General features: G+C 45.6%; 1 protein-coding gene across 4 annotated transcripts in view; it reads left to right on the top strand.

The window, feature by feature from the left end:
• dync1i1a (dynein cytoplasmic 1 intermediate chain 1a) overlaps window positions 1-27,596 on the top strand; it is a 129,920-nt gene that overhangs the window by 59,730 nt on the left and 42,594 nt on the right. For all 4 annotated transcript variants that reach the window (XM_045709257.2, XM_014178483.3, XM_045709256.2 and 1 more), the window contains 4 exons: window positions 2,321-2,413; window positions 3,926-4,091; window positions 4,393-4,492; window positions 4,883-5,008. In XM_045709257.2, the coding sequence (XP_045565213.1) occupies window positions 2,321-2,413; window positions 3,926-4,091; window positions 4,393-4,492; window positions 4,883-5,008 (485 nt within the window). The remainder of the gene's footprint in view (window positions 1-2,320; window positions 2,414-3,925; window positions 4,092-4,392; window positions 4,493-4,882; window positions 5,009-27,596) is intronic.

The raw sequence follows: 27,596 nt of genomic DNA, 5'->3' as shown, positions 1-27,596 counted from the left end.
AGAGGGAGTGGGGTTGGTCATGTTACTAGTCATCATGTTGAGAGGGAGTGGGGTCGGTCATGTTACTAGTCATCATGTTGAGAGGGAGTGGGGTTGGTCATGTTACTAGTCATCATGTTGAGAGGGAGTGGGGTTGGTCATGTTGAGAGGGAGTGGGGTTCGGTCATGTTACTAGTCATCATGTTGAGAGGGAGTGGGGTTGGTCATGTTACTAGTCATCATGTTGAGAGGGAGTGGGGTTGGTCATGTTACTAGTCATCATGTTGAGAGGGAGTGGGGTTGGTCATGTTGAGTGGGAGTGGGGTTGGTCATGTTACTAGTCCATGTTGAGAGGGAGTGGGGTTGGTCATGTTACTAGTCGTCATGTTTTGAGGGAGTGGGGTTGGTCATGTTACTAGTCATCGTTGAGAGGGAGTGGGGTTGGTCATGTTACTAGTCATCGTTGAGAGGGAGTGGGGTTGGTCATGTTACTAGTCATCATGTTGAGAGGGAGTGGGGTTGGTCATGTTACTAGTCATCATGTTGAGAGGGAGTGGGGTCGGTCGTGTTACTAGTCATCATGTTGAGAGGGAGTGGGGTTGGTCATGTTGAGTGGGAGTGGGGTTGGTCATGTTACTAGTCATCATGTTGAGAGGGAGTGGGGTTGGTCATGTTACTAGTCATCATGTTGAGAGGGAGTGGGGTTGGTCATGTTACTAGCATCATGTTGAGAGGGAGTGGGGTCGGTCATGTTACTAGTCATCATGTTGAGAGGGAGTGGGGTTGGTCATGTTACTAATCATCATGTTGAGAGGGAGTGGGGTTGGTCATGTTACTAGTCATCATGTTGAGAGGGAGTGGGGTTGGTCATGTTACTAGTCATCATGTTGAGATGGAGTGGGGTCGGTCATGTTACTAGTCATCATGTTGAGAGGGAGTGGGGTTGGTCGTGTTACTAGTCATCATGTTGAGAGGGAGTGGGGTTGGTCATGTTGAGAGGGAGTGGGGTTGGTCATGTTACTAGTCATCATGTTGAGAGGGAGTGGGGTTGGTCATGTTACTAGTCATCATGTTGAGAGGGAGTGGGGTCGGTCGTGTTACTAGTCATCATGTTGAGAGGGAGTGGGGTTGGTCATGTTCGCAGTGGGGGAGTGGGGTTGGTCATGTTACTAGTCATCATGTTGAGAGGGAGTGGGGTTGGTCATGTTACTAGTCATCATGTTGAGAGGGAGTGGGGTTGGTCATGTTACTAGTCATCATGTTGAGAGGGAGTGGGGTTGGTCATGTTACTAATCATCATGTTGAGAGGGAGTGGGGTTGGTCATGTTACTAGTCATCATGTTGAGATGGAGTGGGGTTGGTCATGTTACTAGTCATCATGTTGAGAGGGAGTGGGGTTGGTCATGTTACTAGTCATCATGTTGAGAGGGAGTGGGGTTGGTCGTGTTACTAGTCATCATGTTGGGATGGAGTGGGGTTGGTCATGTTACTAGTCATCATGTTGAGAGGGAGTGGGGTTGGTCGTGTTACTAGTCATCATGTTGAGAGGGAGTGGGGTTGGTCATGTACTAGCATCATGTTGAGATGGAGTGGGGTTGGTCATGTTACTAGTCATCATGTTGAGAGGGAGTGGGGTTGGTCGTGTTACTAGTCATCATGTTGAGAGGGAGTGGGGTTGGTCATGTTACTAGTCATCATGTTGAGAGGGAGTGGGGTTGGTCATGTTACTAGTCATCATGTTGAGAGGGAGTGGGGTTGGTCATGTTACTAGTCATCATGTTGAGATGGAGTGGAGTTGGTCATGTTACTAGTCATCATGTTGAGATGGAGTGGGGTTGGTCATGTTACTAGTCATCATGTTGAGAGGGAGTGGGGTTGGTCATGTTACTAGTCGTCATGTTTTGAGGGAGTGGGGTTGGTCATGTTACTAGTCATCATGTTGAGATGGAGTGGGGTTGGTCATTTTACTAGTCATCATGTTGAGAGGGAGTGGGGTTGGTCATGTTACTAGTCATCAATGTAATTGACCTGTACTGAAGTAGTATACAAATTCTGCAACCGGTTTGTTGTGTTGGGGGGTGGAGGTGTAGAGGAGGGGGGGTTGTAGTTTGGGTTGCTTGGAACAGTTGCTGATTAACATGACATGGCTTTGACTCCCCTGTATCTCCCAATTCTCTCTCCTTTTCGCTCTCTCTCTCTCTCTCTCTCTCTCTTTATCTCTCTCCCTCTCTACCCCATCACTGTCTCCTCTCTCGCTATCTCCCACCGCTCTCTATCTCCCTCTCTCTCTTCCCCCTCCTACACCCTCTCTTTTTTTCTGTCTCTCTCTCTCTCTTTGCAGAGGAGGAAGAGGAGGATGAAGAGATCACAGAGCTGAAGCCTGGTCCAGATTCTGACCAGCATGAGGAGGAGGACAGCAAGGAGACAGAAGAGGGTAAGAAGAGGGGGATTGGGTGTAATTAAATAATTTACAGTGAAGACGTGGAAAGATGAAGGAATACTGAAGGCAACCCTAGTTTAAGCTGAAGGGAATGCTTGCATCCTAAATGGCACCCTATTCCCTACGTAGTGCATGGCTTTTGACCAGAGACCAATGGACCCTGGTCAACAATAGTGAACTATAAAGGTAATAGGGTGTAATTTGGGAGACGGCCTCAGCCCAGCACTAGCCTTTTCATCTCCCACATCTCCAGTCAAACTGTCACTAAACAAAGCCGTTGAAGCGTGAGTGAGCGGTCACTCGCGTGTGACACCCACTGGCGTATCGGATGCCAATCTCTGTGGCCGAGGTCCAGCTTATCGGCCCGTGGCACTGAGGGTCAGACCTGATTAAAAACTTGTCACTTGACCCCTCTGTCGGACTTCAAAGACAACGGAGGAGAGGGGGACGGAGAGGGGTGCGGAGAGGGGTGCGGAGAGGGATGCGGAGAGGGCATTCTTTGTGAGGCAAGGCTGGTGCAAGGAGTAAATAACTTCACTAAAGGAGGGTAGAATGCGTCTTTGTTGAGGCCAGGGGCTGGCCCTGTTTAAACACACAGAGATATAGGCACACTCACACCCTTACACACGCCCAGGGTTCCAGTGTACCCTGACTTTGATCACCCCTTTGTCGTCCTTATGAGTTGTCAGAAACAGAACCCAGAGAATCAAGTGGTCTGAGATCAAAGAGTCAGCCCTGTAATGGGGACTGCATAGGGATAGACAAAATGACATCATGCAGAGGGACATCACAACCAGCATCTCACTGGGCCCGCCGTTATTACAGGGGAGGAGGGGAAGAGGAGGAGGGGAGGAGGAGGACCTCAGAGGACTTTGTTTATTCTTATTTACCAAGTAAATTATTTTGCAGCTGGTAGTTTACTACTATGATGTATGAGGTAGTTTGTTGTATCGAAGTCTACTCTCTCCTTGATGGTAGTGACTTCAGTGATTTGGTGTAATGGTCTATAACTATTGTAATTGTTAAAAAATGTAGTGTATCGACAGAATATATTTGCAACCAGACCGTTGTCTTTGTGTGTGTGGAGTTTGAATCATGTTTATTTGGGTATACACTCACTGTAGTGTATTTAGTGCCAGTTCAGGGTAGTAGTTTGGGAATGGGTGGGTGTTTGGCATGACAAGTGTATAGTTATATTTCTAAGAGTGTGAGTGTTGTGTGTTTATTTATTTGTGACTCAGGCTACCACAGATGGCTGTGTATGGGTTGTGTGTGTCTCTGCATATTGTTGTTTACCTATTTTGACCTCTTCGTGTGTGTGTGTGTGTGTGTGTGTGTGTGTGTGTGTGTGTGTGTGTGTGTGTGTGTGTGTGTGTGTGTGTGTGTGTGTGTGTGTGTGTGTGTGGTGTGTGTGTGTGTGTGTGTGTGTGTGTGTGTGTGGGGGGACTCGTGCGTATTTGTGTGCCTGCATACGTATGTATTCATGTCTGTGTGTGTGTGTGTCAGGCTACCCCTGCACGGAGCTGACAGAGGAAGAGAAGCAGCAGATCCTGAAATCAGAGGAGTTCCTCAGTTTCTTTGACTGCAGCATCAGGGTGATGGAGAGAGCCCTGGCCCAGGAATCAGACATCTTCTTCGACTACAGCGGACAAGACCTGGATGACAAGGAGGGGTAAGAATGTGCGTGTGTGTTTCAGGTGAAGGGTATTTGGTGAGTGTGTGTGCGTGCGTGAATGTGTGTGTCTATCTGTTGTGAGGTCTGTAGAAGGAACATGGTGTGTGTGTATGCATGCCTATGGGGCTGATAATGGCCTCATGGAGTAATGCCTTTGGTGTCAATCAGGACGTGACTCCTCATTGTTCTTCAAACACATGCCCCCCGCATGATGTCATCATCCTCTCAGAACCCCATTTGACCTAATTTACAATGGCATCACCCAGTGACCTCTGACCCCTGTTTCTATTGGCCACAGGGACTTACAAGGTGGGTCCAGTCTGTCCCTCAGTAGGTTGTTCTATGACGATCACTGGTCCAAACATCGAGTCATCACCTGTCTGGACTGGTCCCCTCAGGTAAGGACTGCTTTGGGGTGAAGTTTCCCCTATGTACAGTTCTAGGATCAACTTCCCCTCCCCAATCCTAACCTTATCAATAGTGGGGAAAATGCTAAACTGACCCAAGAACAGCATTTAGGTGTAACTTCACCCTACACCGCAAGTACCCGTGTGTGTGTTTTGGACAGAGGGTGCATGTGTCTGTGTGTGTCATCACTTACTCGACAATCGTTGTATTTTAACTTCTTCTCCATCCTCTTTCTCCTCTCCATCCTCTTCCTCCTCTCCACCCTCTTCCTCCTCCCCTGATCCTCCTTTAATTTTCCGTCTTTCCTTCCGCTCCTCTATCGCTCCATTTTATTTGATCTTGTCCCCTCTCTTTTTCCTCCCCTTCCTCTTCCTCCCCAGTACCCAGAGCTGTTGGTGGCATCCTACAACAACAATGAGGATGCTCCTCATGAGCCTGACGGTGTAGCTCTGGTCTGGAACATGAAGTTTAACAAGAACACACCTGAGTATGTCTTCCACTGCCAGGTAAAATCAGTCCCAGGTACAGGTCTATAAATCTGTTGGGTACAGGGCCTGGATTCACAAAGTGTCTGAGCTAGGTTGATATGACCTATAACTGTTCCCCACGGGATACAGATACTGGATTCGTGTGATGTATATGTCTATATATTTAACAACAGTCTGATTTAGAATTGTGTTTTGGGTCTCAACAGAGCCAAAATAAAAACGTTTTCACAGCACTTTTTCTTTTAATGTATCCTGCCAATATCTGACAAAAGGTTTAAATATTTCCCTCCAGTTGATTCATGTTTTAACTGGCAGCCTGATACAACTGGATGTGGGTAGAGCTACTGCCATCTGTGTCCCAAATGGTACCCTATTCCCTAAATAGTGCACTACATTTGACCAGGGCTCCCATAGTGCTCTGGCCAAAAGTAGAGCACTATGAAGGGAATAGGGTTCCATTTGGGATGCTGGCCTAAGACTAGGAGGACGCACCACTCCACCGCTGCAACGATGACAACGACACCAGAGATAAAAAATATGGAGTGAAGTGATATTTAATGAAAGCAGGGAGTTCTTCAGGGGTTCCTGGGCTTCGGCCTACTTGGGCAGAACATGATATTACGGAACATGTTCGCTCACTGGTGACTAAAATGACTCTGAGGTTTTGGTGCAGAAAATACCTTCGGGTTGGTCCTGATGCTAATTATTATAGACTCCAGGGCGAGTTTTGAGGTGCGTGTGCGTGTGCGCGTGTTTGAGGGAGGGCCGGGGAGGAAAGTTAGAGGACCTCCCCACTCCCAAGAGAGAGAGGGGGATTACAGAGACATCTCCATAATAAAAAGATGTGGCCTACCACTTCCTAATCCAGCAGGCCACATGTGTTCACCCACCCACGTGGATCCTCCAGTCGCATGTGCTGCTTGACTCTGTTTCCTACACCCAGAGTCTACCTCATACACACACACGCACACTGAGTTATAGACTCACACACTATCACAGACAGACACATGCACAGCCACCCACTCCCTAGCTAAAAATCTATAAAAGTGACAGCGGCAATGTAAAAATAAAAGGGCAAATGTCAAACCGAATCACTTAGTTGTTTTCAGTTTATTCAGGGTGACTGTTTCTCCTGGTCCATAGACTACTTTCAGGGTGAGGAATGGACCATTAAATCCACCCTATAGATATGAACTGATAATACAGTATGCAAAGCCTAACCCGGCGTGCCTCTCTTGTTCTTTGACACACACACATCTCAGGAAAGGGGTCAATTTGGGTAAGTGAGTGACGCTGTTGGGAAAATGTGTGCTGCAGGAAATTATATAAAAAAAGGAAAACCAAAATGGCACCTCCCAGGCTCCCTTGTGTCAGTCAGTATGAGTGTGTCCTGGGGATGTGCCATGTCTTTTCATCAGGAGGGGAAGAAAAAATGCAAAATGAACGAGATAAATAATTAAATGAAAGAAAGAAAGAAAGAAAGAAAGAAAGAAAGAAAGAAGAAAGAAAGAAAGAAAGAAAGAAAGAAAGAAGAAAGAAAGAAAGAAAGAAAGAAAGAAAGAAAGAGAAAGAAAGAAAGAAAGAGAGAGAGGAGTCAATCTCCAATCGCTTGGCACGGGCCTCCTCCGTTTTTTGCGCTGGAGAGGGATGAAAGGAGGCAGGAGTGGTCGGGGGAGAAGAGATATTGTTTTTCGCTCCAGGGTCTATTACAAACAGAGGCCTTTCTAGTTATCCAGAGATCAGATGGATATTAATGTGTGAGCATGTTCTGCCGTTTAACCCCCCAAACCACAGGCCCCATTTCTTTTCTCTCCTCTTCCTGAGGTAGACGCACACACTCATCCTTTATCATATCAAATCAAATTGTATTTGTCACATGCGCCAAATATAACAGATGTAGACTTTACAGTGAAATACTTACTTACAAGCCCCTATCCAACAATGCAGTTTTAATAAAATACCAACAAAAAAAGTAAGAGATAAGAATAACAAATAATTAAAGAGCAGCAGTAAATAACAAATAACGATTATCCTCTCTTCAATCACACATGCTCAGCTCCGCCACGCTCTGCCAGGGCTCTGCTAGGGCTCTGTTAGGGCTCTGCTCTGCTAGGCCTTTGTTAGGGCTCTGCTCTGTTAGGGCTCTGCTCTGTTAGGGCTCTGCTCTGCTAGGCCTTTGTTAGGGCTCTGCTCTGTTAGGGCTCTGGTAGGGCTCTGCTCTGTTAGGGCTCTGTTAGGGCTCTGTTAGGTCTCTGCTCTGCTAGGCCTTTGTTAGGGCTCTGCTCTGTTAGGGCTCTGTTAGGGCTCTGCTCTGTTAGGGATGTGCTCTGTTAGGGCTCTGCTCTGCTAGGCCTTTGTTAGGGCTCTGTTAAGGCTCTGCTCTGTTAGAGCTCTGCCGGGGCTCTGCTAGGGCTCTGTTAGGGCTCTGCTAGGCCTTTGTTAGGGCTCTGCTAGGGCACTTTTAGGGCTCTGCTATTGCTCTGCTAGGGCTCTGCTCTGTTAGGGCTCTGATGGGGCTCTGTTATTGCTCTGCAATGGCTTGCTATTGCTCTACTTAGGCTCTGCTAGGGCTCTGCTATTGCTCTGCTCTGTTAGGACTATGTTAGGGCTCTATTAGTGATCTGCCACGGTTCTGTTAGGGCTCTGCTAAGGCTCTGCCGGGGCACTGTTAGGGCTCTGCCGGGGCTCTGCCGGGGCTCTGCCGGGGCACTGCTCTGTTAGGGCTCTGCCGGGGCTCTGCTATTGCTCTGCTCTGTTAGGACTATGTTAGGGCTCTGTTAGTGATCTGCCAGGGTTCTATTAGGGCTCTGTGAGGGCTCTGTCACTCTTGGCTTGGCAGGGACCAGAGAGGACACAGGCAATGTTCCTTCAATTCAACCATTTTTCCAGAGCTGCCCACAGTGGCTCGCTTGACCGCCTGGATCGCTCTTTCTCTCTCTCTTCAATTCAAGGTGCTTATTGGCATTGGAAACATATGTGTACATTGCCAAAGCAAGTGAAATAAACAATTTAAAAAAGTGAACAGTAACTATTACACTCACACAAGTTCCAAAAGAATGAAGAAATGTTAAGTGTCGTATTATGTCTATATACAGTGTTGTAACAATGTGCAAATAGTTAAAAAATTCTACTGGCCCCGTGGGAATCGAACCCACAACCCTGGCGTTGCACACACCATGCTCTACCAACTGAGCCACAGGGAAAACAGTATGGGTATGTGACCGGTGTGAAAGGGCTAGCTAGATAGCGGTGCACGCTAGTAGCATTTCAATCACTCTGAGACCTTGAAGTAGTTGTCTCTCTCTCTCTCTCTCTCTCTCTCTCTCTCTCTCCTCTCTCTCTCTCTCTCTCCTCTCTCTCTCTCTCTCTCTCTCTCTCTCGTCTATTTACTTTCTCTTGTTTTCATTCTGTTATCTCTCTCTCTACTCCATTCTCTAATTCTATAGCTAGAGGACTTGTGATGTCTCCAGGAGCAATATAGCATCATTTTTGTCTTTATCTGTTGTGGTCTAGTACTGTCTTTTTGCTAGCTAGGGTCATCTACTTTAAGTGCTGCCTGTCTTCCCAGTAGCCTTCAAAGTGCAGTATAACTGCAGTTAGAGTGCAGTATAACTATTTTGCAATTACTGCATCCAAAATACCACAGTCGACTGCAGTTACTGCACTTTTACTGCAGTTTCAAAACGACAATATTTTTTTGTCACTTGAGTATCTTACCTAGTTATTTTCGGATTATCTTATTTTGCTCTTTTGCAACTGTGTGTGTTTTCTATACCTTTTCGCTCCTCTCCCTGTAGGCTTTACAGATGCCCCCCTCCCCTTGGCTGCAACCCTTATAATTTAGTGTACCCTGCACGCACAACCCATGTGGAATTCCAGGTCTCTGGCAGCGTTTGGAACTGCCAATCTGCAGTCAAGAACGCCAAGTTAATTTCAGCCTATGCTCCCCTTTAGTACCTTGACTTTTTGGCCCTGACGGAGACATGGATCACCCCAGAGAACACTGCTACTCCAGCTGCTCTCTCTTCATCTGACTACGTTTTCTCTCATAGTCCAAGAGCATCTGGTTGTCGCAGTGGTGAAAGGGCTACCCTTTTCTTCTAAGTGGAGATTTTGTCTTTTCTCCCTCTCACCTGTCCACACACAAGATGGCGGCAGAGGCAGACGTTTTACGTGCCCCCAACCGATTTGTTTTTTGTTCGTTTATCTGCGTTGTTTGTAACTTCTTTTTTTACTATTTTTGTACACAATGATGCCGCTACCGTCTCTTATGACCGAAAATAACTTCTAGACATCAGGACTGCGATTACTCACCACGGACTGGCAGAATACTTTTTCTTCTTTCACAACTCTGACGAGCCCGTGGTGGAGGATATACGGCTCCCTCGAGAACAGGCCCCGACCCCAGTGATCTGCGTGAAGAGGAGGTGGAGAAAGAGAGGCCAGAGGGCGGCAGCCTTCTGAGGAGTTGGAGGCGATCGAATAAAAAAAATGACTTCTCTCAATTCTGCTAGCAAACATGCAATCTTCGGACAATAATATTGACGAGTTATTGGGACATTAAAAACTGTAAAATCTTTGTGGCTGAACGACGACAATATCAACATACAGCTGGATGGTTATGTACCGGCAGGTACATAATGTACCGGTAGGATAGAACAGCGACGTCTGGTAAGACAAGGGGCGCCGGTCTATGTATTTTTGTAAACAACAGCTGGTGCATGATATCTAAGGAAGTCTCGAGCTACAGCTCGCCTGAGGTAGAGTTTCTCATGATAAGCTGCAGACCACATTACCTACCGAGAGAGTTTTCATCTATATTCTTTGTAGCTGTTTACATACCACCACAGTCAGAGGCTGGCACTAAGATAGCATTGAATGAGCTATATTCCACCAGAAGCAAAGAAGAAAACGCTCACCCAGAGGCGGCGCTCCTAGTAGCCGGGGACTTTAATGCAGAGAAATTTAAATCAGTTTGACCAAATTTCTATCAGCATGTTAAATGTACAACCAGAGGGAAAACAACTCTGGACCACCTATACTCCACAGGCAGAGATGCATACAAAGCTCTCCCTCGCCCTCCATTTGGCAAATCTGACCATAATTCCATCCTCCTGATTCCTGCTTACAAGCTAAAATTAAAGCAGGAAGCACCAGTGACTAGAGCAATAAAAAAGTGGTCAGATGAAGCAGATGCTAAGCTACAGGACTGTTTTGCCAGCACAGACTGGAATATGTTCTGGGATTCCTCCGATGGCATTGAGGAGTACACCTCATCTGTCATTGGCTTCATCAGTAAGTGCATCGATGACGTCGTCCCCACAGTGACCATACATATCCAACCAGAAGCCATGGATTACAGGCAGCATCCGCACTCAGCTAAAGGCTAGAGCTGCCGCTTTCAAGGAGCGATGAACCATCAAACAGGCAAAGCATCAATACAGGACTAAGATCAAGTCATAGTACACCGACTATGATGCTCGTCGGATGTGGCAGGGCCTGCAAACCATTACAGACTACAAAGGGAAGCACAGCCGAGAGCTGCCCAGTGACACAAGCCTACCGGACGAGCTAAACTACTTCTATGCTCGCTTCAAGGCAAATAACACTGAAACATGCATGAGAGCACCAGCTGTATCTGGAAGACTGTGTGATCACGCTCTCCGCAGCCGATGTGTGTAAGACCTTTAGACAGGTCAACATTCACAAGGCCACAGGGCCAGACGGATTACCAGGACATGTATTGCGAGCATGCGCTAACCAACTAGCAAGTGTTTTCACTGACATTTTCAACCTCTCCCTGTCCGAGTCTGTGATACCAACATGTTTTAAGCAGACCACCATAGTGCCTGTGTCCAAGAACACTAAGGTAACCTGCCTAAATGACTACCGACCCGTAGCACTCACGTCTGTAGCCATGAAGTGCTTTGAAAGGCTGGTCATGGCTCACATCAACACCATCATCCCAGAAACCCTAGACCCACTCCAATTTGCATACCGCCCCAACAGATCCACAGATGACGCCGTCTCTATTGCACTCCACACTGCCCTTTCCCACCTGGACAAAAGGAATACCTATGTGAGAATGCTATTCATTGTCTACAGCTCAGCGTTCAACACCATAGTGCCCTCAAAGCTCATCAATTAGCTAAGGATCCTTGGATTAAACACCTCCCTCTGCAACTGGATCCTAGACTTCCTGATGGGCTGCCCCCAGGTGGTAAGTGTAGGTAACAACACATCCGCCACGCTGATCCTCAACACAGGGGTCCCTCAGGGGTGCGTGCTCAGCCCCCTCCTGTACTCCCTGTTCACTCATGACTGCACGGCCAGGCACGACTCCAACACCATCATTAAATTTGCCGATGCCGATGATCACCGACAATAACGAGACAGCCTATAGGGATGAGGTCAGAGACCTGGCCGTGTGGTGCCAGGACAACAAACTCTCCCTCAACGTGATCAAGACAAATTAGATGATTGTGGACTACAGGAAAAAGAGGACCGAGCACACCCCCATTCTCATCGACGGGGCTGCAGTGAAGCAGGTTGAGACCTTCAAGTTCCTTGGTGTCCACATCACAAACAAACTAACATGGTCCAAGCACACCAAGACAGTCGTGAATAGGGCACGACAAAACCTATTCCCCTCAGGAGACTGAAAAGATTTGGCATGGGTCCTCAGATTCTCAAAAGGTTTTACAGCTGCACCATTGAAAGAATCCTGACTGGTTGCATCACTGCCTGGTATGGCAACTGCTCGGCCTCCGACCGCTAGGCACTACAGAAGGTAGTGTGAACGGCCCAGTACATCATTGTGGGGCGGCAGGTAGCCTAGTGGTTAGAGCATTGGCCTAGTAACCGAAAGGTTGTAAGATCGAATCCCCGAGCTGACAAGGGAAAAATCTGTCGATCTGAACAAGGCAGTTAACCCACTGTTCCTAGGCCGTCATTGAAAATAAGAATTTGTATTAACTGACTTGCCTAGTTAAATAAAGGTAAATAATAATAATAATAATCACTGGGGCCAAGTTTCCTGCCATCCAGCACCTCTATACCAGGCGGTGTCAGAGGAAGGCCCTAACAATTGTCAAAGACTCCAGCCACCCAAGTCATAGACTTTTCTCTCTGCTACCACACAGAGTGCCAAGTCTAGGTCCAAAAGGCTTCTAAACCGCTTCTACCCCCAAGCCATAAGACTCCTGAACATCTACTCAACTGGCTACCCAGACTATTCACATTGCCCCCTCTCCACACCACTGCCACTCTCTGTTGTCATCTATGCATAGTCACTTTAATTAACTCTACCTACATATACAGTTGAAGTCGGAAGTTTACATGCACTTAGGTTGTAGTCATTAAAACTCATTTTTCAACCAGTCCACAAATTTCTAGTTAAAACTATAGTTTTGGCAAGTCGGTTAGGACATCTACTTTGTGCCTAGACACAAGTAATTTTTCCAACAATTGTTTACAGACAGATTATTTGATTTATAATTCACTGTATCACAATTCCAGGGTGTCAGAAGTTTACATACACTAAGTTGACCACTGCCTTTAAACAGCTTGGAAAATTCCATAAAATTATGTAATGGCTTTAGAAGCTTCTGATAGGCTAATTAACATCATTTGAGTCAATTAGAGGTGTACCTGTGGATGTATTTCAAGGCCTACCTTCAAACTCAGTGACTCTTTGCTTGACATCATGGGAAAATCAAAAGAAATCAGCCAAGACCTCAGGAAAATAATTGTAGACCTCCACAAGTCTGGTTCATCCTTGGGAGCAATTTCCAAATGCCTGAAGGTACCACATTCATTTGTACAAACAATAGTACGCAAGTATAAACACCATGGGACAACGCAGCCGTCATACCGCTCAGGAAGGAGACGCATTCTGTCTCCTATAGATGAATGTACTTTGGTGCGAAAAGTGCAAATCAATCCCAGAACAACTGCAAAGGACCTTGTGAAGATGCTGGAGGAAACCGGTACAAAAGTATCTATATCCACAGTAAAACAAGTCCTATATCAACATAACCTGAAAGGCTGCTCAGCAAGGAAGAAGCCACTGTTCCAAAATCTCCATAAAAAAGCCAGACTACAGTTTGCAACTGCACATGGGGACAACGATCGGACTTTTTGGAGAAATGTCCTCTGGTCTGATGAAACAAAAATAGAACTGTTTGGCCATCGTTATGTTTGGAGTATAAAGGGGGAGGCTTGCAAGCCGACAAACACCATCCCAACAGTGAAGCACAGGGGTGGCAGCATCATGTTGTGGGGTGCTTTGCTGCAGGAGAGACTGGTGCACAAAATAGATGGTATCACGAGGATGGAAAATTATGTGGATATATTGAAGCAACATCTCAAGACATCAGTCAGGAAGTTAAAGCTTGGTCACAAATGGGTCTTCTAAATGGACAATGACCCCAAGCATGCTTCCAAAGTTGTGGCAAAATGGCTTAAGGACAACAAAGTCAAGGTATTGGAGTGGCCATCACAAAGCACTGACCTCAATCCTATAGAACATTTGTGGGCAGAACTGAAAAAGCATGTGCGAGCAAGGAGGCCTACAAACCTGACTCAGTTACACCAGCTCTGTCAGGAGGAATGGGCCAAAATTCACCCAATTTATTGTGGGAAGCTTGTGGAAGGCTACCCAAAACGTTTGACCCAAGTTAAACAATTTAAAGGCAATGCTACCAAATACTAAATGAGTGTAGGTAAACTTCTGACCCACAGGGAATGTGATGAAAGAAATAAAATATGAAATAAATAATCCTCTCCACTATTATTCTGACATTTCACATTCTTAAAATAAAGTGGTGATCCTAACTGACCTAAGACAGGGAAATTTTACTAGGATAAAAATGTCAGGAATTGTGAAAAACTGTGTTTAAATGTATTTGGCTAAGGTGTATGTAAACTTCCGACTGTACATAGTACCTCAACTAACCGGTGCCCCCGCACATTGACTCTGTACCGGCACCCCCCTGTATATATTGTTCTTTTTTACTGCTGCTCTTTTATTACTTGTTACTTTTATCTCTTATTCTAATCCGTATTTTTGGAAACTGCACTGTTGGTTAGGGGCTCGCAAGTAAGCATTTCACTGTGACTAAGTTAGCATCGGCGCATATGACTTATTTGATTTGATCTGCTCATTTGAATTCCATGCTGTCACTGTCACTTCTCTACTCAAGCTTATCATTGTTGTCATCTATTGTCCACCAGGTGCCCTAGGAAAGTTCTTCAATGAGCTTGACACCTCATCTCTCCCTTCTGCTAAATCTTTCTCCCTACTGTCTCCTGATTCTCCCTCTTTGGCCCTACTCTCCTCCCTTTCCGCATCCTATGACTTGCACTGTCCCCTTTCCTCCCAGCCAGCCTGGCCCTCCCACTCTGTGGCTGAGTGACTCATTGCGAGCTTACAGAACAGTGCTGCGGACAGCTGAGCGAAAATGAAGGAAAACTAAACTTCTGGAGGTCCTATCATCCTTTCTTTCTCTCCCTCCTCTCTTCCTTCTGTTTCTCTGTATCTGCTGCTAAAGCCACCTTCTATCACTGTACATTTCAAGCTTCTGCATCTAACCCTAGGAAACTATTTTCCACCTTCTTCTCCCTCCTTAATCCTCCACCCCTCCCCTCCTTCTCTGCGGACAACTTTGTCAACCACTTTGAAAGAAGGTTGACGACATCCGCTCCTCACTCCCCTCCTCCCTTCTCCAGACCATCTCTGGAAACCTCCCATTCCTCATTTCCCTCATCAACTCATCCCTGACCACTAGCTACGTTCCCTCTATCTTCAAAATGGCTCGAGTCGCTCCCCTCCTCAAGAAACCAACACTCAACTTATCTGACGTCAAAAACTCTATACCGTTATCCTTTCTTTATTTTCTTTCCAAAACACTTAGGTGTGCTGTCTCTGACCAACTTTCTCGTTATCTCTCTCAGAACCATCTTCTTGACCCTAACCAGTCAGGTTTCAAGACGGGTTACTCAACTGAGACTGCTGTTCTCTGTGTCACTGAGGCTCTCCGCACTGCCAAAGTGAACTCTCTCTCCTCTGTTCTCATCCTCCTAGATCTATACGCTGCCTTCGGCACCATGAACCATCAGATCCTCCTCTCCACCTTCTCAGGGCTGGGTGTCTCAGGGTCTACATACTCTTGAATTGCATCCTACCTGGCAGGCCGCTCCTTCCAGGTGACGTGGACAGGATCTGTTTCTGCACCACATAATCTCACTACTGGTGTCCCCCAGGGCTCGGTTCTAGGCCCTCTCCTCTTCTCTCTATACACCAAGTCATTCGCCTCCGTGATATCCTCACATGGTCTCTCCTATCATTGCTATGCATATGACACTCAACTACTTTTCTCTTTCCCCCTTCTGACACACAGGTGGCAACATGTACCCACGTGCCTGGCAGATATCTCAGCTTGGATGTCGGCCCACTACCTCAAGCTCAACCTCAACAAGACGGAGCTGCTCTTCCTCCTGGAGAAGGCCTGCCCGCTCAAAGACCTCTCCATCATGGTTGACAACTCCACAGTGTCGCCCTCCCAGAGTGCAAAGAACCTTGGCGTGACCCTGGACAACACCCTGTCATTCTCTGCAAACATCAAAGTAGTGACTCAGTCCTGCATGTTCATGCTCTACAACATCCATAGAGTACAACCCTACATTACAGGAAGCGGCACAGGTCCTAATCCAAGCACTTTTCATCTCCCGTCTGGACTAATGCAACTTGCTGTTGGCTGGGCTCCCCGCTTGTACCATTAAACCCCTGCATCTCATCCAGAACGCTGTAGGCTGCCTGGTTTTCAACCTTCCCAAGTTATCTCATGTCACCCCGTTCCTACGCACACTCCTTTGACATCCAGTCAAAACTCCCATCCAGTACAAGACCATGATGCTTGCCTACGGAGCAGCAAGAGGAACTGCCCCTCCCTACCTTCAGGCTATGCTCAAACCCTACACCCCAACCAGAGTAATCTATTCTGCCACCTCTGGTCTCTTGGCTCCCGCTCAGTCCAGTCCAAGCTCTTCTCTGTCTTGGCACCCCAATGGTGGAACCATCTTCCCCCTGAAGCTAGGACAGCAGAGTCCCTGCCCATCTTTCGAAAGCACCTGAAACCCTACCTCTTCAAAGAGTATCTTAAATAATCCCCCTTCTCACCTCGACACCACCCCTTTTCTAGCTCTGGCTTTGGTGAGAACTACTTTATAGAGGAAAAGTGTACTTACTATGCCTGTGATATATGGTTGTCCCACCGAGCTATCTGAAGATAAATACACGTGGTCTGCCATTGTGAGGCCGGTTGGACATACTGCCAAATTCTCTAAAGCGATGTTGAAGGTCACTTGAGAAATAAACATCCAATTCTCTAGCTACAGCTCTGGTGGACATTCCTGCAGTCAGCATGCCAATTGCACACTCCCTCAACTTGAGACATCTGTGCCATTGTGTGACAAAATTGCACATTTTAGAGTGGCTTTTTATTGTCCCCAGTACAAGGTGCACCTGTGTAATGATTAAAAATAAGCTTTTTGTGCTTATGGAATATTTCGGGATAATTTTATTTCAGCTCATAAAACATGGGACCAACACTTTACATGTTGCGTTCATATTTTTGTTCAGTGTAATATTTAAAGTCCCCAAATGCATTCACTTTTCCAAACAGCTAATAATAGACTAGCTAGTAGCTACTAGCTTCATTGAGTAATGGTAGCTGTGAGCTGAATAATTATAGCTGTCTAATCAGCATGGATATCCAAAAATGGCTGGGCACTGCCAAAGAGCAATAAAACGGAGGACCACCATGTTGAGTGCGATACCGAGCTCACAGAGCAAACTGCTGGCCCAACCACCAAGGTTGAGGAGCCTAGCAGCAAATGTAATACCCGCCCATACCCCACAATGCCTGCTGACCAACAAGATCGAGAAGAGCCATGGCCTAGCACCAACAGCACGAGGGTAACATTACAACAAGCACCTGCACCACTGTTACCTCAGCAACTAGGACCTGATGACCTGTTGGATATAAACAAACTGAACCAGTGGAAGCAGAGTTTATTGATTCTTGCTAAATGAAATCGCAACCACAGCCAGCAACAACAAATGGACACCCCACTCAGTGTTGTTCAAAGATACGGCGGGCCTTTGTCAGCAATGCCGACTGTGCTTTTGGGACTGAAACATGGATTAGGATTAACATTTGGGACATCTACAGCAATGTGTGACACTTCTTTCTCCACTCTGAAGTGCGTATTCAGTGAACACAGCCGCAGCATGTTACATCAACAAGAAGCACAGCTTGTCCAGATGACATTTGAATGGGACCTGACAAGTAAATTTTGCCAGGAAAAAGAATGAAATCAGAAAATTCTCTTGAGGTTCAACACAGCATGGAGGAGGCTGCAACTCATCTAATTGGTAAGCTACAACCTTTATTGCCCTGGCCACCTTGACAGAAGGATTAATTAATTGGGTTTCCCTCTTGTAAGCCTACTGGTTGTTTGCTGGATTTATGAATGTAGTGTATAGTTTAGGCCTTGGCTTTTTACTTCAATGCATCTTTTAGATTCTTAATTTCATAGCTTGCTTTTGCGGGTCTAATTGCTATTGATACAGTGCATTTGGAAAGTATTCAGACACCTTGACTTTTTCCATAATTTGTTAGTCTTATTCTAAAATAGATTAAATGGTTTTTACCATTATCAATTCACACAATACCCCATAATGACAAAGCAAAAACAAAATTTTGTAAATATTTTTGCAAAAAAAAAGATGAATAAATACTGAAATATCACATTTACATAAGTATTCAGACCCTTTACTCAGTACTTTGTTGAAGCACCTTTGGCAGCGATTACAGCCTCGAGTCTTCTTGGGTATGACGCTACAAGCTTGGCACACCTGTATTTGGGGAGTTTCTCCCATTCTTCTCTGCAGAGCCTCTCAAGTTCTGTCAGGTTGGATGGGGAGCGTTGCTGCACGGCTATTGGCTGGGCCACTCAAAGACATTCAGAAAGTTGTCACAAAGCCACTGCTGCGTTATCTTGACTGTGTGCTTAGGGTCGTTGTCCTGTTGGAAGGTGAACCTTCGCCCAAGTCTGAGGTCCTGAGTGCTCTAGAGCAGGTTTTCATCAAGGATCTCTTTCTACTTTGCTCCGTTCATCTTTCCCTCGATCCTGACTAGTCTCCCAGTCCCTGCCGGCGAAAAACATCCCCACAGCATGACGCTGCCACCACCCTGCTTCACCGTAGGGATGGTGTCAGGTTTCCTCCGGACGTGATGCGTGGCATTCAGGCCAAAGAGTTCAATCTTGGTTTCATCAGACCAGAGAATCTTGTTTCTCATGGTCTGAGAGTCCTTTAGGTGCCTTTTGGCAAACTCCAAATGGGCTGTCATTTTACTGAGGAGTGGCTTCCATCTGGCCACTCTACCATAAAGGCCTGATTGGTAGAGTGCTGCAGAGATGATTGTCCTTCTGGAAGGTTCTCCCATCTCCACAGAGGAACTCTGGGGCTCTGTCAGAGTGACCATCGGGTTCACCTCCCTTACCAAGTCCCTTCTCCCCCGATTGCGCAGTTTGGCCAGGCGGCCAGCTCTAGGAAGAGTCTTGATGGTTCCAAACTTCTTCCATTTAAGAATGATGAAAACCGCTGTGTTCTTGGGGACCTTCAATGTTTCAAAAATAGTTTGGTACCCTTCCCCAGATCTGTGCCTCAACAGGCTTGGTTTTTGCTCTGAAATGCACTGTCAACTGTGGGACCTTATATAGACAGGCGTGTGCCTTTCCAAATCATGTCCAATCAATTGATTTTACCATAGGTGGACTCCAATCAAGTTGTAGAAACATCTCAAATATGATGAATGGAAACAGGATGCACCTGAGCTCAATTTCAAGTCTTATAGCAAAGGTTCAGAATACTTATGTAAATAATGTATTTCTGCTTTTTATTTGCAAAAAATTCTAAACCTGTTTTTTTTGTCATTATGTAGATTGAGAAAAAAAGCAATTGAATCAATTTTAGAATAAGGCTGTAACGTAACAAAATGTGGAAAAACTCAAGGGGTCTGAATACATTCCAACTGCACCGTAGATATACAGTTTTACGTTATTTGACGGGTATAAGGACGATGACCAACGTAGCATATTGTTTGTGCTCTGAGGTGATGCTGAAATTGGCAGTGCATCTAAAGTTATCCTTTCATTGTGCTGACTGGCTGTAGCCGTATGTCCATGGTCCTGAATCAATGGTTACGATGCGTGCTGTTTTAATGAGCGCATATCAGGCTACCAGTCTTCGTGGGGCTTCTGTTCAACATCATGTGCTTTCTTGTGTGAAAACAACAGTTGTTGTGTATATGGCTGTATTTCAGATAGGCCTACATTTTTGTATTGTAGGACCAATAGCATGTGTAACCTACTAAAATCAGTAGGCAAACTTTCACTCTGTTATGATTGATTTGTATTACACAATCGTTGTGTGATAGGCTACTGTAAAGGTAATGTCAATACTATGAAAATTACACAGCCTACTTTTTCACCCCCTCCCTGTTCTCTTGCTATAGCGTGTGTGTGTGTGTGTGTGTGTGTGTGTGTGTGTGTGTGTGTGTGTGTGTGTGTGTGTGTGTGTGTGTGTGTGTGTGTGTGTGTGTGTGTGTGTGTGTGTGTGTGTGTGTGTGTGTGTGTGTGTGTGTGTGTGTGTGTGTGTGTGGACGTGTTTAACTATACTTGTGAGGACTAGAAGTCCCCGACTGGGCACATTTTGTTGGTCCCCACAAGGTCAAATGCTATTTCTAGGGGGTTTAGTATTAAGGTTAGAATTAGGGTTACGTTTGATTTTTTTCCTAATGATTGAAGCGTCATTTATGAAGCCTGTAAGAATCTTTGATAAGCTAGTGGTGGTGCTCATCCTGTCAGCTGATCTGTGCATGTTGGTAGGCACAAATAATGTGTAGGCCTTACGCAACTACGGCTGCATTTCAGATACACGTCAAAATGGGGTGTTATTATAAAAAGCAACGGTTGTTGATGTGTACAGCTACATTTCAGATACATTTCTGATACATTTCAGATACATTTCAGATACATTTAGGTACATTTGAACAGACCAATCTACGTTGTGTTATCAGGGCTCTAAAGCAACACTAGTTGTGCCCCCCCCATGGATTTAAAATGCCCCCTCAGGCACATCATCCTGGGGGGATTGATGTGAGGATGTTGATGTGCTGCTCCTCTCTTTACAGCCCCATCGGTTGACCCGTCATCGCCCCAAACCCCCGGCACTCCGGTAACATCACAGGACCCTCTCAAGTGGGCTGGATTACGCCACATCAATGGCACACCCTGAAAACCTCACCCTCACCCCTCAGCCCGCCGGCACCCCCGCTGACACTGTCAGCTCCCATCCCACTCAGCCATATTTTTATTAATATATCTAGGTTTTCTTTAAACACAATGACTCGCCGTGACCTGCTCCCTGTGCCAGAGGTTTGAGCGAGAGAGAAAAAGAGAGAGAGGGTTTCGTATGTTTTCTGGAGAGATTCCCACTCCAAATTATAGTGGTGGATGGAGTTGCATTTGCTCATAAAGCTTACTGGAGAAATCCTATAACAGCCACTGTGAGTTTTGGAAGAGAAAGGGCAAAGACCCTGTGTCTGTGGGTTTTTTATAATAGACTTGTATATAAGACGTTCTTTCAGCAGCTAGCTAGAGATTCTACCTCCATTATGGTGGATTGTTCTTGTTCCAGCATTCTTTCTGTTCCTGGATCTAATGATTAGATTATGTGTATTGCTTTAATGGACTATGGCAAATTATGTAGATGAACATTTTAAGACTTACTTAGCAGTCTATCATTGTGTTAAAGCCATTTTTCTAACCATACTTAATCAATTCAATAGTTTTTAAAAGCTAATTCACACCTGAATAATCTGTTTTATTTTAGATATTTTAATAGAACTTTGCGCTACTTCTCCTATGTCAGTATGACTAAGGTCACAGCCACTGAAGAGAGGGAAGAAGAAAGAGAAACAGAGATGAAAAGGAAAGAAGGAGAGAGGGCAGAGAGAAGGAGAGGGCAGAGAGAAGGAGAGAAGGAGAGGGCAGGGGGAGAGGGCAGAGAGAGAAAGAGAGAGAGGGGGGCAGAGAGAAGGAGAAAAGTAGAGAGAGAGGGCAGAGAGAAGGAGAGAGGGCAGAGAGAAGGAGAGAGGGCAGAGAGAGGGCAGGAGAGGAGAGGGGCAGAGAGAAGGAGAGAGGGCAGAGAGAAGGAGAGAGGGCAGAGAGAGGGCAGAGGGAAGGAGAGAGGGCAGAGAGAAGGAGAGAGGGCAGAGAGAAGGAGAGAGGGCAGAGAGAAGGAGAGAGGGCAGAGAGGGCAGAGAGGGCAGAAGAGAAGGAGAGAAGGAGAGCAGGCAGTGTGAAGGAGAAAGGGCAGAGAGGGCAGAGAGGAGAGAAAGGCTGCTTGTATTCACAGAGCCTCCTTTTCTTTATTTGATGAAACAGAGATATGGTATTACATTGGCTGTGCCAGAGACCACAGAGTGACAAAATCTGCAGGGTGTCGTAAAAAAGACAGGCAGAAAAGGAGTGAGGGATCCCAAGAGAAGAGGGTTCAGTTCATCTGGTCCTCATAAGCCCTGCTGAAAACCAGATGAGTGTGGTGGTACATCGAAAAGGAGAATATACTGTCTCTTACTCAGTCATCTATCCTCCTACTCCCTCCCTCCCCCGACCCGAACTCCAGGAGCATTTTTCCCTCCGGTAAGGAGGGAGGCAACAAAGGAGGGAGTGTTCGTTTCTCTCCTCCATAATCCCTCGCTCCGTGCCATCTCTCATCATGGGTTAGCCTTGTGTATTATTCTGTACAGAACACTTCCCATTAATATAATAGGGTCTGTCACAAGCACTTCACTTCTCTGAGATGATTTAAACAGCTGGCTTGGGGAAGGAAAAACCCTTTTGCTTTATGTAGGTGCTGGGCCCTCGGCTTGAGTTTTACCATCGCGTTTCAATTGAGAGTCGATGCAGAAAAATGACTTTCACTGGTGTTTTTCAGTGGAGCTGTCAGTTTAAACATCCTTTCAGTTCTGGGCTACCGCCAGATGACTTTGCAGGATATGGACTCACGCTGAACGGACCTTGAGAAAGAGGAGAAATGGTCTCAGAGCTACTTAACTTTGGAAATTAATGTCTGATTTGGTTGAAAGACAGTCATATTATTGAGGTATGATCATAATACAGACTTTGCACAGAGAAGTGTGCGAGATGGGTTTTATATAGGAACCTTCAGACAGGTGCAAGGGCCTATATTTACTGTTATATCCACTTTGTTTCTAAGGTACTCATGAGACTTAGATCTTAAGATTTATTCAGTTGTACAATGAGTATACCAAAAATTAGGAACACAAACACCTTCCTAATATTGAACTGCAGTTCTTGATACAATACGGTGCATCTACTACCGTACCCCGTTCAAAGGCACTTAAATTCACCCTCGGAATGGCATACGTACACAATACATGTCTGAAGGCTTAAAAACCCTTCTTTAACCTGTCTCCTCCCCTTCATCTACACTGATTGAAGTGGATTTAACAAGTGACATCAATAAGGGATCATAGCTCTCACCTGGATTCACCTGGTCAGTCTGTCATGGAAAGAGCAGGTGTCCTTAATGTTTCGTATACTTAGTGTATATAAACATACATTAGCTCTTTCCCTACAGTGAAATTAATTTGCATATGTACTGTAAAAATAACAAGTAGATTCCCCTTACAGACAGATGCTTCCAGTCAGACGTGTGTTCACAGGCAGTAGTTGTGTAAACAAAGATTGAATCTGGCCCCTAATATCACTGGCTGTATCCCAATGGTATCCTATTCCCTATATAGTGCACTACATTTACATTTACATTTAAGTCATTTAGCAGACGCTCTTATCCAGAGCGACTTACAAATTGACTTACACTACTTTTGTCCAGGGTCCATTCGGCTTCCATAGGGCTACCATGTGGCTCTCGTCAAAAGTAGTGCACTATGTAGGGAATAGGGTGCCATTTGGGACGTTGACTCTGCCTTATATTAACTTATCTGTTAATAACACAACATGACATCTGAATGGGGAAATACTTTAATGTGTCGACCAATTCCCCCTGGGCAGAAGTCATAAATTGTTTCATGGGGACAATAGAACCAGTCTTCAGTAGCTAATGATAGACAGTATAGTCAGGGTAATTCACGCATGTTGATATATGACTTAAGAATAAAGGAGAATGCGCATTTCTGGCAGACGCTGCAAACTGCACTGTAGGGACAAACGGCACTAATGTCAGTAGTTCATTCCGTAGGCCTACAGACGAGGGTAGTGGTGAAATAGGGTGCGGATTAAACTTTAAAGAGTGGGAACTCTGAATTTAGTTAAAGGATTTCTCCACTTTAGATGAAGTGCCTGATAGGGTCAGAAGTCTGCGGAACATATGGAGTGAACATCCAGTCTTTTTGATATCCTCCTTTTCTGTCCTTACCATTAAGCTTAGTGATTTATTAGCAATGATAACTCTGGCAAAGAGAGTACATAATGTCATATTGCAAGCAGAGGATCTTCCAGACATGTATGTTTATAGAACAGAATAATTGATGACTTCTAATATAGAAGATTTAAAGTTAGTATTTTCATGGTTATTACAGAGACTCAAAGAGATGGATAGTGGTATTATACCTCAACCTCATTCTAATGAGCAGTGAACCTGCTTGTCTTAGTCAAAGCCAGGTTTCTCCTATTTCACCACAATTCACATTTAAATGGAGGAAAACACAATTTATTTATCTTAAGTCTCTTTGTAACAAAGTATGGTATAACAAATATCCCTTTCTAGAGGGATAGACACTCATAAACATTTAGAAACGTATTCATCTCTTAAGTGGAGGAGAGTTAGAAACAAGGAAAAAGGGAGCGATGCGAGAGAGGAGAAGAGAGAGAGAGAGGAGAGAGGTGAAAGGAGATATAAAGAGAAGAGGAGTGGTCTGCTCTGTGGCTAAGTACTCCTCTCTTCTCCGTTGGGGGTTTTGGGTTACTCTCCTTCATTAGTCCTCTGATGAATGTCTTGGTAGGGGAGTGGTGACCCCACCAGGCCGGGCGTTCATTATCATTAGCCCCGTAATGAAGCAGCCCTGTCTGAGGAGCGTGGCTCTGACAGCAAGCCCAACCACAGACAGCCAAAGGGTCAAAGGTCAGGCCCGGGGCCTCTGATGCTCTGATTTGAAATGACAGACGTACATCTACTTCAGAGATGGGGTTTAATGGCCTTGTCGAGGGCTAGCATAGCGAAGTTAGCATTTAGGAACCGATGAGGGCTGTATTAAAGGGGCAATCTGGGATTCATTCAACAACAAAACTATAGTCCAAAAATACATGTACCAATCGCAGAGTGCCCTTTTAATGCCAAAAGAGAAGAGAGGAGACAGACTTGGTTTAGATGGGTGATGAAGAACTTCTCACTCAAAGAAGTGTGCTTCATCTGTATGTGTGTGAGGGGGGGAACAGATATGTCATAAGTGTTGAGTGAAAGAGTCAGCATTATAAACTCAGCAAAAAAAGAAACGTCCTCTCACTGTCAACTGCGTTTATTTTCAGCAAACTTAACGTGTAAATATTTGTATGAACATAACAAGATTCAACAACTGAGACATAAACTGAACAAGTTCCACAGACATGTGACTAACAGAAATTGAATAATGTGTCCATGAACAAAGGGGGGGTAAAAAAAGTAACAGTAAGTATCTGGTGTGGCCACCAGCTGCATTAAGTACTGCAGTGCATCTCCTCCTCATGGACTGCACCAGATTTACCAGGTCTTTGCCAGGTGCTGTGAGATGTTACCCCACTCTTCCACCAAGGCACATGCAAGTTCCCGGACATTTCTGGGGGGAATGGCCCTAGCCCTCACCCTCCAATCCAACAGTTCCCAGACGTGCTCAATGGGATTGAGATCCGGGCTCTTCGCTGGCCATGGCAGAACACTGACATTCCTGTCTTGCAGGAAATCATGCACAGAACGAGCAGTATGGCTGGTGGCATTGTCATGCTGGAGGGTCATGTCAGGATGAGCCTGCAGGAAGGGTACCACATGAGGGAGGAGGATGTCTTCCCTGTAACGCACAGCGTTGAGATTGCCTGCAATGACAACAAGCTCAGTCCGATGATGCTGTGAAACACCGCCCCAGACCATGAGGGACCCTCCACCTCCAAATTGATTCCGCTCCAGAGTACAGGCCTCGGTGTAACGCTCATTCCTTCAACGATAAACGCGAATCCGACCATCACCCCTGGTGAGACAAAACCGCGACTCGTCAGTGAAGAGCACTTTTTGCCAGTCCTGTCTGGTCTAGCCATTGTGGGTTTGTGCCCATAGGCGACGTTGTTGCCGGTGATGTCTGGTGAGGACCTGCCTTACAACAGGCCCAGATGCCCTCAGTCCATCCTGTACCTGTCCCGCAGGTGTGATGTTCAGATGTACCGATCCTGTGCAGGTGTTGTTACACGTGGTCTGCCACTGCGAGGACGATCAGGACGATTGCAATGTATTGCCCTGGCCACATCTGCAGTCCTTGCACCATGCCTCCTTGCAGCATGCCTAAGGCACGTTCACGCAGATGAGCAGGGACCCTGGGCATCTTTCTTTTGGTGTTTTTCAGAGTCAGTAGAAAGGCCTCTTTAGTGTCCCAAGTTTTCATAACTGTGGCCTTAATTGCCTACCATCTGTAAGCTGTTAGTGTCTTAACGACCGTTCCACAGGTGCATGTTCATTCATTATTTATGGTTCACTGAACAAGCATGGGAAACAGTGTTTAAACCCTTTACAATGAAGATCTGTGAAGTTATTTGGATTTTTACGAATTATCTTTGAAAGACAGGGTCCTGAAAAAGGGCCGTTTCTTATTTTTCTGAGTTTATTATTCCTTGCGTGCCACGCTTCTAGGCTTTCCTACAGTACACAAGGCTAGTGAACAAGAATACAATTATATCTTATTAAGAAGTTGATCAATTGGTTGTTGTATTTTACTGGTGGTTTTGAGGGATGCAACAAATGAAAGTCTATTGTATCTGACTTTATAATACACACTAAGTGTATCATTGTTTTGTACAGTATTTGTATGGACAGTACGTCATTTATGCATTTCATCATGCAAATTTGGTTGTGCATCAGCAGTTTTTCTCATCAGCAGTCACTCTCACTCAGAATAGAGTTCTATAATTCTCTCCACCCAATGGCAAAATGACTAGAATTGCATGAAATAAACTTTAAATCTTACATTTTTCTCTCCGCCATCAAGAGGAGGTCACTAAAAACAATTGCCAAATCTCGCTTAGGGCCCCCAAAAGGCTAGAGCCGGCCCTGTGGGTAAATATACTTCTCAGGGATGGTTTCTGATGGCCAACAGAATACTTTATTTTTACCCCTCAAGCTCAGTTTATTTTGAGTCTCTGTTTGAAAAACCACTTCACATCCGAGGCTCTTCTGTAGCCGTTCTGGAAGCCGGGTTTCTTCAGAGGGAAAGAAAGAAAGAAAGAAGTGTGTTTTCTTTTGCTCTGGTTTGTTTTCCAGTCCTCTTTAAAATGAACTCTGGGTACAGGACTCAGAGAGAGCGAGAGAGAGAGCGAGAGAGAGCGAGAGAGAGCGAGAGAGCGAGAGACTCTTTTATTCACTCATAAAACAGTAGATCCGAAAGAGAAAAGAAAACAATGCCGCCACACTTCATCCCTATTTCAGTTGAACCAGATCAAATAGGGTCTTCTCAGTGTGTAAACAGGGGAAAGTACTGCCAGTGGACCAACCGTGTCTGCTTTAGTTCTGGTTCAAGTGCAACTTGGGTCAACACAGAAAGAGTAGATATTGAATTGTTGAAGTGTCAGCTCTGGAAAAGCAGTACTGTACTCACTGTAACATTCTCTTATGATTAGGACTAGAGCCAGGTCACATTGTGGTCAGTAAAACTCAGGGCCCTAGTCATGATCAACTAATCACTGGTTATAGGAGAGGAGAAGGGTTGAGTCCCAAATGGCACCATATTCATTAATAGTACACTAATATTGACCAGGGCCCAGGGCACTATAAAGGAATAGGGTGCCATTTGGGGATACACATGTAGAGTAGAGGCTACTATACAATCTGCATGCTGATACTGTGGAAGAAGCCATATGTGAGGCTCAGTGAAGAGGAACCAGAACTCAATAAACACAGTGTCAAAGAGAGGGGGTTCAAGGCCACGCTTGTCATGATGGAGGCTACACTTTGCGCTCCGCTGGCTCCTGCAGGGTTTGATGCTGTAATATAAAACGTCTGGGGCCACAATCCTCCACATTGTCTCTGTTGTTACTCCTACGTCACCCTCCTCTCCTCAGTAGACCCTGTACAGTCAACTCATCATCTCTCTCTCCCTCTCTCCTTCCCCCCCTCCCTCGTTACCCCACTTCTCTCTCACGCTCTTTCCCTCCTTACTCAAAACAACTGTTGTGCTCTCTTCCCACCTTCCTCTCTCTCTCTCATCTTTCGCTCTCTCTCTCGCTTCCCTCTCTCTCTCCCTCTCTCTCCTTTCTC

The sequence above is a fragment of the Salmo salar genome, chromosome 27, assembly GCF_965601325.2.
Source record: "Salmo salar chromosome 27, fSalSal1, whole genome shotgun sequence".
Taxonomy (NCBI): Eukaryota; Metazoa; Chordata; class Actinopteri; order Salmoniformes; family Salmonidae; genus Salmo; species Salmo salar.
This window is presented reverse-complemented; position numbering and strand designations above follow the sequence as displayed.